Source organism: Musca vetustissima, unplaced genomic scaffold (genome assembly GCF_032173495.1).
Source record: "Musca vetustissima isolate MV318-11 ecotype Yass unplaced genomic scaffold, APGP_CSIRO_Mvet_v1 utg48367, whole genome shotgun sequence".
NCBI lineage: Eukaryota > Metazoa > Arthropoda > Insecta > Diptera > Muscidae > Musca > Musca vetustissima.
In genome coordinates, this window is record NW_026882453.1 from 104,896 (window position 1) to 118,545 (window position 13,650).

At 35.3% G+C, this 13,650-nt stretch overlaps 1 protein-coding gene across 1 annotated transcript in view; it reads right to left on the minus strand.

Moving 5' to 3' along the window:
• LOC133328859 (probable serine/threonine-protein kinase MARK-C) overlaps nt 1–13,050 on the minus strand; it is a 64,613-nt gene extending 51,563 nt beyond the window's left edge. The window contains exon 1 of the mRNA XM_061537369.1: nt 12,998–13,050. Coding sequence (XP_061393353.1) covers nt 12,998–13,043 — 46 coding nt within the window. The 5' untranslated portion in view covers nt 13,044–13,050. The remainder of the gene's footprint in view (nt 1–12,997) is intronic.
• Nucleotides 13,051–13,650: the final 600 nt, after the last annotated feature.

Genomic DNA, 13,650 nt, shown 5'->3' on the forward strand with positions numbered 1-13,650 from the left:
CGAAATTACTATCTGGTGACAGTTTATGAGAGAGGTACACATTTGCTTCAATAACGAATATATTTGAAGGCAATGGCCAATGGTCAATGACATTATTGGACCATACCAATGCGGCTTCAGACCGGGCAAATCCACCAATGATCAGATTTTGACTATGCACCAAATCCTGGAAAAGACCCACGAAAAACACATCGACATATACCACCTATTCGCGACTATAAAGCCGCATTTGACAGCCCTATCCGTTGAGAAGTGTTTAAAGCCATGTCTACGTTCGGAATTCCTGCAAAATTAATACGGCTATGCAGGATAACTTTAAGTGGCACAAAGTCAGAAGTTAAAGGCGGAAAGGACCTATCGGAGCCTTTCAACACCGAACGAGTATTCACACAAGGTGACAGTTTATCGTTTGACATTTTTAACATCCTGCTGGAAAATGTCATACGAGAGGCAATGGTGAACAGAAATGGCACTCCGCGCACCAAACAACACATGTTATTCGCCTACGACAATGACATCGAGGACCTATCAGAGCCCTTCAATACCGAACGAGTATTCAGACAAGGTCACAGTTTACCGTTTGACATTTTTAACATCCTACTGGAAAATGACATACGAGAGGCAATGGTGAACAGAACTGGCACTCCGCACACCAAACAACACATGTTACTCGCCTACGCCGATGACATCGACGTAATGGGTCGAACATTGCGTGCGGCAACAGCTACATTTAAACAAATTGAAAAGGAGTCTGCCAAAGTGGGTCTGGCAGTAAACGGCGAGAAGACCAAGCTGATGGTATCAACGCGCAAGACATCCAGTAGACTCGGACCAACTGTGGAACTTGAAAACTACAGCTTCGAAGTTATTAACGATTTTATATACCTTGGTACCGCCATAAATAAAACGACATCAGTTTTGAAATTCGGAGAAGGATTGTGATGGCCAACAGATGCTACTATGGTCGAAGTAAGCAGTTTAGAAACCAGGCCACCTCCTGCCAGACCAAACTCACACTTTGCAAGACGCTGATACTACCCAAGCTGTTATATAAATCTGAAGCATGGGTGCTTGTGCAATCAGATGAGGCAGCTCTTGGGTTGTTAGAAAGAAAAATTCTCCGAAAGATCTACGGAACGATCTGCGTCAATGGTAAATATCGACTTCGAATGAACCTCAAGCTTTTCCATTTATACGCATTCATCGAAATAGTCAGTCGTATTGAGCTGCAGCGACTACGATGGCTAGGCCATGGTCTGCGAATGAATGAGAATGCCACAGCTCAAAAGGCATATAACAAAGCGAGCCTACTGTTGGTTTCCTTAGAAGGGGAATGCCACGAATCAGATGGAAAGACCAATTAGAAAACAACATCTTGGAACGTGGTCTTTCGAATTGGAGGAGATGCACCCAAGACCGACGCACTTGGAAATCATTTTTAAGCTCGGCTTATGGAACAACAGTTTTGTAATAAGCCAACTAAGTATGTAAGTAATATTTTTTATTAGAGAGATGGCCATCTGTGCCCTATATAAATAATACGATATGCAATCAATGAATCGTTCTCTTCAACTGGAAAATGTTGACCCTTTGGGAGGGAGGTTACCAGACTATACCTCGGACTTTGTCTACGATTGGCAAAGTTTGGATTAAATCGGATTTTTCATTCGCATAATAAATTTTCAAAATGTTCATACTTTGTGGGGAATGTACCTGAAAGACTACACCGATTTGTCCCTCCTTTGGATATTGGCTTAACAAATATTAAAATTTTAAACCTTTGTGGTTGAAAGGTACCAGAAGGAGTGGAAATATATTCCCTATCTTCGAACTTAATTTGAATTCGAAAAAAATATTAGGATATGAACAGTTTAGATCACATCGGACATTCCATAACCATTTGTGGGAGAGGTACCAGGAGGAGTGGAGCAATGGGTCCCATCTTTGGACTTAATCTAGACTTCGTAAAGATAATGGGTTGTGCAATGTTTGGTTCAAATCAGACAATGCATTCGCTGATATTAGATTTACAAATATTGAAAATTTTGACCATTTGTGGGGGAGGTACTAGAAGGAGTGGACCAATGGGTCCCATCTTCCTACTCAATCTAGTCTTGGTAAAGATAATAGGTTGTACAATATTTCATTAAAATCGGATAGTCCGATTAATTTTGAACACAATTTTGACCATTTTGTGGGGGAGGTAGCAGGAAGAGTGGACCAATGAGTCCCATCTTCAAACTTGATATAGGTTTGGTAAGGATAAACGGTTGTGCAAAGTTCGGTTCAAAACGAACATCCCATAAGCTGGATATTGGTATTATAAATATTGAAGATGTTGACCCTCTGTGGGGGAGGTACCAGAACCAATGGGTCGGTCCCATCTTCCTTCCTCGTCTAGGATTGGTAAATAGAATAGATTGTACCAAGTTTCATTAAAATTGGATAGTCCGTTGGCATGTTATTATAAAATTAATTTTTTGCACAATTTTGACCAGTTTGTGGGGGAGGTACCAGAAGAAGTGGACCAATATTCCCCATCATCGAACTTAAACTAAGTTTCAATGAAATCGGTTGCTGCCTTCGAGAATTATTGTGCGCACCAGCCAGCCAGATAGACGGACAACGGACGGAGGGACATGTGTAAATCGACTCCAAATTTTCTGCAACGGATTTTGGTCTAAAGAAACATGGGGTCCAGAACCAATATTTCGATGAGGCACATTTTCACCGTATCAAAGTGTATATACCCTCATTAGCCATAAGGCTGAGGGTATAAAAATAACTTAAAATAAGTGATATTGAATTTTTTCTAATTAATTAAAAAATTTCACATAATTTTAATTAAACAAAATAAATTATTTGATTTTGAATTTTAATATTATAATTGCCAAATTACTAAATTATAAATAAAATTACAAATTAATAATTAATATAAATAAAAAATAGATATTGTAAAAATAATTTAAATTACACCACTTTAAAATTAAATAATAAATAATAAGTTAAATAAGTTATATTGAATTTTATCTATACAATTAAAAATGTCCACATCATTTGAATTACACAAATAAATAATCTGATCCATTTTAATGACTCTGAAAGTGTATTTACATCATTTTAGATCAAATTTCCGACTCAACATTAATTATCAACATTCAGATAATATGTATATATTATTTAAATCGTATATTATTACATTGGTATTTTCATCACTAATTTTCTTCGAATATACTGTCTACACAACCCTGTCAAATACCTGGACCCATTCTATATTAATTATTAGATCAATTTAAACCAAACTTCAACTTTTTTAAAAATGCTGTCATTTCATTCTTTCAAATTGAAATTTTCCAAACAGAAGTATTTCTACGTCGAATAGCAATTTTAATTCAGGGTCATCTAGCCAAAATTCACAAAGACAATGACAACAAGAACACCAACAAAAATGATCTCAGCATTTATATTTAGCAAAAAAAAACCCACGATATTCAAACAAAAAAAATGTCGCGTAACTAAATTCATTCATCAATCAGAATAGAGGAGGCGGCAGGCAGTACGCGTGCCAGCCACAATATTTCAATATAAAATTTGTCAAAATAAAAAAAATAAGAAAAACATTTTCAAAACATATTCCAATACAAAATTTTCAAAAATAAAAAAAAAACAAATTTCAAAATTACTTAGAAATTTTGGGGGAAAATAAATAAATGGAAATTTTCTATTAAAATCTCTTTAAAATATCTATGGCAAAAAATCGAAATAAAATTTGAAAAAAATTTTTGAGAACAAATTAGAAAGAAAACACGTTGAAGCGGTCGGTCACACTTTGTCTTGTTGTTCTTTTTTTCTTGACATTTTTTTTTTTTTTTTTTTTTTGCAATGACTAATGACATTTTCCGAGAAAATTCTATCCTCATTCGAACAACAAAAAAGAATGAAAATTCAACAACAACAATAAATACATGGCAGGCATCATTCGTTAAAGAAGTAGAACGTTGAAATAATTGAAAACTATGCAAAACTAATGTTTTTTGTTGCTGTTGCAACAAAAAAAAAAGTGTGAATATATTGCAAATAAAAAAAGGAAATATAAATTAAAATAAAAAAACACTAGCAACAACAAATTAAAAAGAAATTCAAATAAAACCGAAACTAGAGCAACAGTACCACGACAAAACATTACCCTCCACCGCCGCATAATGAAATTCGCGTGCTCAGCTATAAAAAAAAAAAAAACAAACAAAAAACCAAACAGAAATTCAGTCAGTCATTCAGTCGGTCATCAGAGAAACAACGACACCGCCGACGACGCCCTCAAACCCCAAATCCAAATAAACATTGTTTTGTAAAGCGAAAAAAAAAACAAGAAAAAACAAATCAAAAACAAAATGTCATTCAGTTGAAATGGAGGTGGAGGTGATGGAGGAGCATGAAGTAGAATATTGAAAAATTTGTTCAGAACAAAAGAACAACACCTATGAAGATGATAAGGCAAAAAAATGGATTACTATTAAATAAAGAATCCAATATGTGGGATTTTGAAGTGATCAGGTGAAAATTAAAAATCCAATAAAGTCGCTTTTAACGACGATCGAGGATACTATTTCGAAAATGTAAACGTTAATAGATTTGCTTGCGCTTTCAACTCAAAATATCGTTGATATCGCTTATTAAGACAGTCAGGGCACCATCATGGTCGCTATAAGCGATATTCGTTAGAGGCGATATTAAATAAAAGGCGGTATCCTGAGAAAATTCTACTTTTTTAATAAATTCGATTTTTCCTTCTATTTTATGTTCTATGAATTGTTAAACTTATGGAAATTGTTATCCTTCTATCGGACCTGTAAATACTCTATAACCAAAGGACAAATATTTTGCAATCGTAGATTTCAGAATTTGTTGTTGTTGTAGCAACTGTCTACATATTTGTTGTATATTCATTTTTTTCTGTTTCCAGTTTCAGAACGGTTGCAATCTGTAACGGCTGCGTTCAAAGAGATTCCGGAGACAGATGAGTGGTTTTAGCAGGGCAGTTAAAGAGATGCAGCGTATCGTGAGGTCCCAGTCCACACGCAGGGCATGTGTTTGGTAGCGTGCTGTCAATTCGGGCCCAATACGAATTGAGGCGGCTGGACCATCCTGATCTTAAATGGGCTAAAACCGCTCTCGTTTGTCTAGGCAGCTGTCGGTCTTCCGCTGCTATTGGTGATGGGTGGACTCGAAGTACTGCATTCACATTATATTGGCCCATTGTCTGGCTCACTGCTTCCGTGTGAATGCTGGTAATACCTACTCGATAAGCCTGTCGATCTAGGGGATCTCTTTTGTACCGTTGGACCTCTCTCTCTAGATCATGTAGGTCTCTCCTTACATGCCTGTATGGAATTCTATCCATAAGATGATGGCATGGATGATTCCTGCGATAACACTCAAGCAGTTACAACATCCTGTTGTGACGATGTACGGGTAAGACCATTGCCTCCTCATGTAAATGGTCCACTGGCGTCATAAGGAGGCACCCTGTCGCAGATCTCTGACAGGTTTGCATGTTCTTCCACTGCGTGTATTGCGTATCGAACCATATTGACGCTGCATAGCTTACCACCGACCGACCTATTGGTTTGTAGGAGGTCAACAAGGTATCTTTATCAGCATCCCAAGAGCTGCCGGCAAGCGATTTGAGGATCTTGTTCCTGCTTCTCATCTTATCGCAAATAGCGGCGGCTTGCGCGATGACTTAAATTAGCAATCGAACGTCGTTACACCCAAAATTTTGCGAGTAGTTTGTGGTCGGAATTATTACACCATCGAGAGAGCTTCATTTCAGCCGTACATACTACATGTTTGTGGCGTATTTTTATACCATCCACCACAAACGGAATGACAAAATTAGTATACCCTCCATATTAATTTTGTCATTCCCTTTGTAACTCATCGAAATAATCATTTCCGACCCTAAAAGTTTATGTATTTTTGATCAGTGCAAAATTCTAAGACGATCTAGCCATGTCCGTCCGTCAGTCTGTTGTAATCACGCTGTTTTCTAAAAGAATTGAGATAGGTCGCCAAAATTTGTCTTTTGTTTGCAGGCAGGTCAAGTTCGAAGATGGACTATATCGGTCCACGTTTAGGCATAGCCCCCATATAAGAGTACCCTCTAATTGCCGATATTTGGTACAATGGGTTCTTATTGGGTACCAAATTTCTCCATAAAAAATTATAAATATTGGTCTAATTTTTCTGGTAACCCCCATATAATGGTACCCCAAATTTTTGGTATTTTGGGGTTTTCGAGGGCGTTTTTCAACCGAATTCGCTACAATAGATTCTTCGGTATTTTGGGGTTCTTGAGCACGCTTTTTAACCGAATTCGATGAAATTTGGTACATTGGCTTCTTTTTGGGTACCAAATGTCTCCACTACAAATTATAAATATCTGTTCACTTTTTCTGGTAGCCCCTATATAACGGTACCCCAAATTTTTGCATTTTGGAGTTTTTAAGCGTGTTTTTCGGACGAATTTGCAGAAATGTAGTACATTGTCTTATTAATGGGTACCAAATTTCTCCACTTAAAAGTATAAATATAGTTCAATTTTGTTCTGGTAGCCCACATACAGTGGTGGTCACAGAATTAAAACATTTACTGTGGTAAACATTTTTTGATCAGCCCTCGATTCGTTTGAAGTATTTTTGAAAATCTTTTCATTCAGAACACTTCGATATACTGCACTTAAGAGATTTAGTGTGAAAATAGAAAATTTTTGCACGCAATTTTTCCATAAATAACGGTTTTTATGAAAATACATCGACTTTGAAGTGGCCATATAATTAAAACATTGTGTGGGATTTTTTACTTTACTGCATTTTTTGAAAATATTTTTAGAAAATATCTTTAATTTAGTTAAATTATATAAACTAAGCACCGATAAAATCATTTACAGATACAAATTGTTGAAAAAATCTGTAAAATCTATCAAAATTGCCAACAATTTGTACAGTACTCCTTACGTTCAGAAAATCACCCTAATTATAGAAAATAAAGGTCCGAATGCACCAGAAATTGCTAGAATTAGTAGAAAACATTAACTAATTCTCAAAATAAAGAAATATTTGAAATAAAAACTCAAAAAATTGGAATTTACCTAAAGGAACTATTCAATTTCAATAGCCTTTACTGAAGAAGGCCGGAATATTTTTGCAGTATGTGAGAAAAAATCGATTGATATTGGTATTTATTATATCAAATCGACTGTTCGAGTAGTACAGAAAATATTTTATCAAAAAATATATCTGTCAGAACAGAACGAACAGAGATCAACGCCTAGGTTGACCAGTAAAAGTTTCTGGCACACAGCAGCATGTTTGATGGTCAACTCTTGACCCTTAAAATCTACAATATTTTTCCAAAATAATATTTTTTGATTCGAATAACTTCCACTTAATCTATTTTAGTATCAAGGAAGTAAAAATTTTACAGTTTGACAAATATTTGAAGTCTTGTGTTGAACATCAAAAATGCTGCTGTGTGCCAGAAACTTTTACTCGTCAACCTAGGCGTTGATCTCTGTTCGTTCTGTTCTGCCAGATATATTTTTTGATAAAATATATTCTGTACTACTCGGACAGTCGATTTGATATAATAAATACCAATATCAATCAATTTTTTTCTCCCATACTGCAAAATTATTCCGGCCTTCTTCAGTAAAGACTATTGAAATTGAATCGTTCCTTTAGGTTAATTCCAATTTTTTGAATTTTTATTTCAAATATTTCTTTAATTTGAGAATTATTAATTGTTTTCTACTAATTCTAGCAATTTCTGGTGGTGGTTCGGACCTTTATTTTCTATAATAAGGGTGATTTTCTGAACGTAAGGTGTACCGTACAAATTGTTGGCAATTTTGATAGATTTTACAGATTTTTTTCAAAAATTTTTATCTGTAAATGATTTTATCGGTGCTTAGTTTATATAATTTAACTAAACTAAAGAGCTTTTCTAAAAATATTTTCAAAAAATGCAGTAAAGTAAAAAATCCCACACAATGTTTTAATTATATGGCCACTTCAAAGTCGAGGTATTTTTATAAAAACCGTTATTTATGGAAAAATTGCATGCAAAAATTTTCTATTTTCACACTAAATCTCTTAAGTGCAGTATATCGAAGTGTTCTGAATGAAAAAATTTTCAAAAATACTTCAAACTAATCGAGGGCTGATCGATATATGTTTACCACAGTAAATGTTTTAATTCTGTGACCACCACTGTATATCATTACCCCCAATTTTCGTCATTTTGCAATCATAGATTTCAGAATTTGTTATTTTGTTTTTTTTCTAGAAATTGCAATTGCATTGAGGTAGGTCATTGCAATGACACACAATGAATGGGCATGTCAACAACCGGACTAGCTAGACAGTTGGACAGCCAGCAAGCAAGCCAAGTAGTAGCCTCAGTCAGCCACGGTTTTAAAATTGAAAAATTGTTGCAATTATGTTTTTTTTAATTATGACATTTTTCTTCAAATGTTTGCGGGTTTTTTAGTTTTCACAAATTGAATCTCATTTTTCGTTGTGGTTCAAAAAAAAAAAACTTATTTTCAAATAAAACCTAGACTAGTCCGTAATACATAATTACAATGTCAAATCATTTTAGTGGTCACTAACCTTAATAAGTGTGAGGTGGAAGAGGAGAAATGAATGATTTTTTTTTACATAAAAAAAACTGTGCAAAAAAATATGCCAACGAAATTTATCACCAGAACGCCCCATATGGCCATTAAAAATGCACTTGGGTGCAATAAAAAAACGCAGACACTAATTGGAATGGGAATTGATGACACATAGAATTAATTATGTAATAGAGAAGCGGTCAAATGTTTGATGTTTTTTAGATTAAGGCATCCGACTAAGTTCAAGATCAGATACTATGAATTATTTTACATCATTATATCATATACATATAAATATGTAATTATTTGTATAAAATACATAGATATTTTTTACACATGATTTGGATGACATCCACAATCTAAATAGTTGTTGTCTACATTATTTTCATAAAAAAACATACATTTTTAATTATTTTCAATCATATGAATAATGTAGATAAATTATCTACATAATTTTGGGTCTTTAAAATGCAATCCATACACATCATTTGTATATTACAGATACATTTTAGATGTAATTCTGATAATGCGGATACATTATCTACATGATATGTATACAAATTTATAGCATAGATAAGTTATTCGTGTCAATAGATAAATTATCTACGTCATTTAAATAAGAAAAAATCATATGTAAATCATGTACAAGGCCTAAATACATTATATACATCATTTGGAGAACGTAGATAATTTATCTGGATTTTTTGGATAAGATAAATACTTTTTCTACATATCTTAAAATGTGTGTAATGCGGATACATTATCTACCTGATAAGTATTACATTTATAGCATAGATAAGTTATCCGCGTCAATAGATAATTTATCTGAATTTTTTTTTAATTAGATAAATACATTATCTACATATCTTAGAATGTGTGTAATGCGGATACATCATCTACATGATATGTATAAAAATGTATAGCATAGATAAGTCATCCGCGTCGATAGGTAAATTATCTACGTCATTTAAATAGGAAAAAATGCATATTGAAATCATGTACAAGGCCTAAATACATTATATACATCATTTGGATAATTTATCTGGATTTTTTGGATAAGATAAATACATTATCTACATATCTTAGTATCTGTGCCCATGTCAGGATAATATAGATAAGTTGTCCATATAATTTAGATAAATTATCCGCATAATTTGGATAATTTCGATAATTTATCCTCATACAAAAATTTAGAAACTCTTCCGTTTAAGAGAAGAAGATAGTTGTCACTCTCAGATCTCCTATAAATGACTGTAATTTACAGCAAATTCATAGTCTTTTACATGATCCAGCATGTCTTTTAGAAGACACACTAAGGGTACTACATTAATATCTAACGAAGTACTATTTAATAACTTAATCTTTAAAACAATGTTCGATAATTCCTTTGACTGAAATACAATGACAATAGTCCCTCCCTCCTACTCCTCCTCCTCATTCTTTGTCTCATCAACAAATTACGTGATCAGCTGTTTGATATTTACACACACACACAAAATGGAAAATAAATTCTCTTCTTCGGAATTCCTGTCTTGGAAATTCAATCCCTCACCAACAATTTTTTCCTTCAATTCAATCCCTCTTCTTTTCATCTTAGAGCATCCCTTAATTCAATTCAAGTGGAACATCATATAGTAGTAGTACAGCTGTAATGAGGAGGATGATAACAATAACACACACTCAAGTAGCTGATATGGCTATGCAAGTAGCAGCAACAGGTTGTTGTTGTGTATTCGTAGGAGTATCAGGATGAAAGAAAAAGGATGCCTCTCGCAAACTCTCTTTCATTGATTTATTTCTTTTTTTTTTTTTTTTTGGAACAGATGTTTGGACATTTTGTGTGTGTACATATTGTTCTGGGTATTTCCAAACACAGAACGAACGAAAAAAATCTCAATAATCTAAGGCACTGGTGCATTAACACAATTCCAACATATGGCACGTATGCACACACCAACCAAGACAAAAGAATTTCTTTTCTTTTTTGTTATGGTTGCTTGCGGTTGTTTTTGTTGTTGTGAAAGTAAGTCAAACAACAACAATAACATCACATGATTCCAAAAACTGTTTTATTTTTATTTTTATTATTTTTGGTTTCTAGACTGTAAATAAAAAAAATTGTTTGCCAAAGTAAATAATATGATAATTAATAATCTATAAGATAAATGGGATATACCTTATTTTTATACCCTACACCATAAGAGGCAGTGCATGTTAAATTTGCTATTCCATTTGCAACAGTTCGAAACAATCGTCTCGTTCAAAATAAATTTCCAAATTTGACCTCGCAATATTGAAGATAGAGCTTGGAAATTTTCACATACGTTAACGTTGCTATTACTCCGCTTTTGTATAGCCGCCATAAAAAAACGGAACCCCTAATTAAATAATTTTCGCTGAAATTCGCTATAATTTTGTAATTTTGGATTCTATTTGGGTAGCAAATACAACTACCAAAAATGATAAAAATTTGTCCGATATAACGGAACCTTCCTAATATCCATATTTTGGGGATTTTGGACACGTCGGCTTAGACATTTTAGACAAGTCGGTTTAGCACCTTTCTTTGTCAGAGACAGTGGTCTTCGCCGATTCTACCACATTTGTGCGAGCAGTAGGATTCGGGAGGGAGATCCTGTCCATCTCGAGTTCACGATGGAGAGCGGGCGGATAGATTCTTTCGAACTTCCTTACGTATCTCATCTTACCCTCTCCGAAATCAAATTCGCGTCTCGCCCACAAATTTGCGGAGATACGAAACAGCACCTTTGTAATGTTTCGCATCAGCTACTTCTCGGGCCTTCCCAACCTTTGAGCCGCTGTCCGTTGCTGGGGTCTCGACAGATTCCCCCCATCGTCGGACATCGCCTCCGTCGCAGATTGCCTCTGAAGTTTATTGTCGGCAAGTGCCGACACAGGACCTATTGTAGTCAGACTTGAAGTCGGTCGGTCAACAGGGGCTGCGCTTCCTTCGTTAATACTACAGCAATCCCCCTATGTAGACTTGGCTGGGATCACCTTGGTGTCCAGCTCATCATCAGTTAGGGTAAGATTCAGTAGCAGTTACTCCTCTAGACTATCGCGGATAGCGTTTAGAGTCCCGTGTAGGACGTCCCCGCCTAGAACTACAGTCCTGTCAGCCAGTAACTGATTTTCATCAGTTTTGACATGCTCATTTGCCAAAGGAATAGCCGGTTCCTCAACGTTTGGATTTGGAATTGATGCACTTGCAACAGATACAGCTGTAGGTGCCAAGGCTTTCACACCTAGGACTGCCGGATCACAATCGCTTGATCTCGACACGTGGTTGTAACCTCACCAACAATTGCCGCAGGTACTGGCTACCTGCACCGTAACTTTATTCTTTTTGTTTCTTTTACTCATCGTAGTTAATTTATTTAAGGGCACTACCCCGATCCATTTTGGTTCACGGGAGATCCGAAGATGCTTAAGGTTTCCACGAAGTGCAGAGAAAAGTTAACCTAGAAGACCTAGGTCAGTTTCACTCTGCACATCATGGAGACCACCTACCCTTCTGCCACCGGGGAAAACGCGCCTAGTAGGAGATTGGCAACTCATTGGGTAGTAAATTCTAATACCAAGAATTATCGATATTGGTCTACTTTTTAAAGTAATCACCCTATATGGGTCCCTCCAAAATTTCCGTTTTTTGTGGATTTTGGACAGCTTTTTAACCAACTGGGTTGTAAATTCGTATTTTGAGTATTCATTGGGTAGCCCCCATGTAGCTATAATTTAGTATTTTGAATTCTCATTGGGTAGCACAACTTCCTGCCAAAAATTTTCAAAATCGATCTACTTTTTATTATAGACCTCACTTTTGCGGATTTGAAACATAGATTTTCTACAGTCATGCATAATTTCATTCTGTTCAATGCATGATTTTGGTCCTGGTAGCCCTTATCGATTATTTGAATATCCACCTCATTTTTGGAGGGTATACAAAGTTCGGACCGGCCGACTGTAAATACAAATATTTGCCACAATAAATATGTTAATTAATAATCAATGTGGATATACCTTTATTGGGATACCTCTTCTTCCTCTTATTTTCCTTTCATTTCTTCTTCCTCTTCTTGATTTGATTTTCTAATTATCTTCATCACCCAAACGATATTTGTTTAAAAAAATAAATAACAACAATTGAGGTACCGACCTCTCTTGCCTCTTGTGGCAAACAAAGAAACCCCCAAAAACCAATTCGATACGAGAGTTCACATTCAAATATCTCAAAATAAATTGAACAAAAGATAAAAGAAGAATAATAAAAATTAACAAAAACAACAACAAGAAACATACCTGAGTTTTTTAGTTCAGTGCAGCTGTTAGTGCTGTCGGTATTCATCTCTCTGATAATGGCCGGCTCCTCTTCGTTGTCATTATTTTTCCTATTGGAATTGACAACACTGGCATAGGAACGTATGGCCCGGCCACCACTATTATTATCATTATTCGATGAATTGATGCATTTCCCATTGCTGGTATTGGGGGCAATTAAATCCATATCCTCAGAGGTAGTTTCTTCCAAAATGCGTTCAACCATTTTTGTGTAATGGATTTTTTTTTTCAAATTTTTCTTTTAAAGATGATTGATAGAAGAGTGTGGGGGGTTTTGTTGTGTTCGGGGGGTATCAAAAAATATATTTTATATAAAAAAAAAGATTCTACGTGGAGGAAGCTTTGTAGTGATGATTATTCCAATTAAACCAACTTTTGCAAAAATTGTAACCAATCTGCCACTTATTCCAAATTCCTCCTTTACCCCTTTTTCGTTATTCCAAATTGTAAGGCTGACGTCAGAGTGCGCGCGAGAAGCGATGCTATGATATGCCGCTAGACGACGCTATAAACCTCTGCGTGTGTTTTCTTATGGCATAGCGCAAAAGCTGTCAGAGTGGATGCTACGCTACAAGCGAGACAAAGCGAGTGCAAGCGATAAAGCGTGTTGTGCA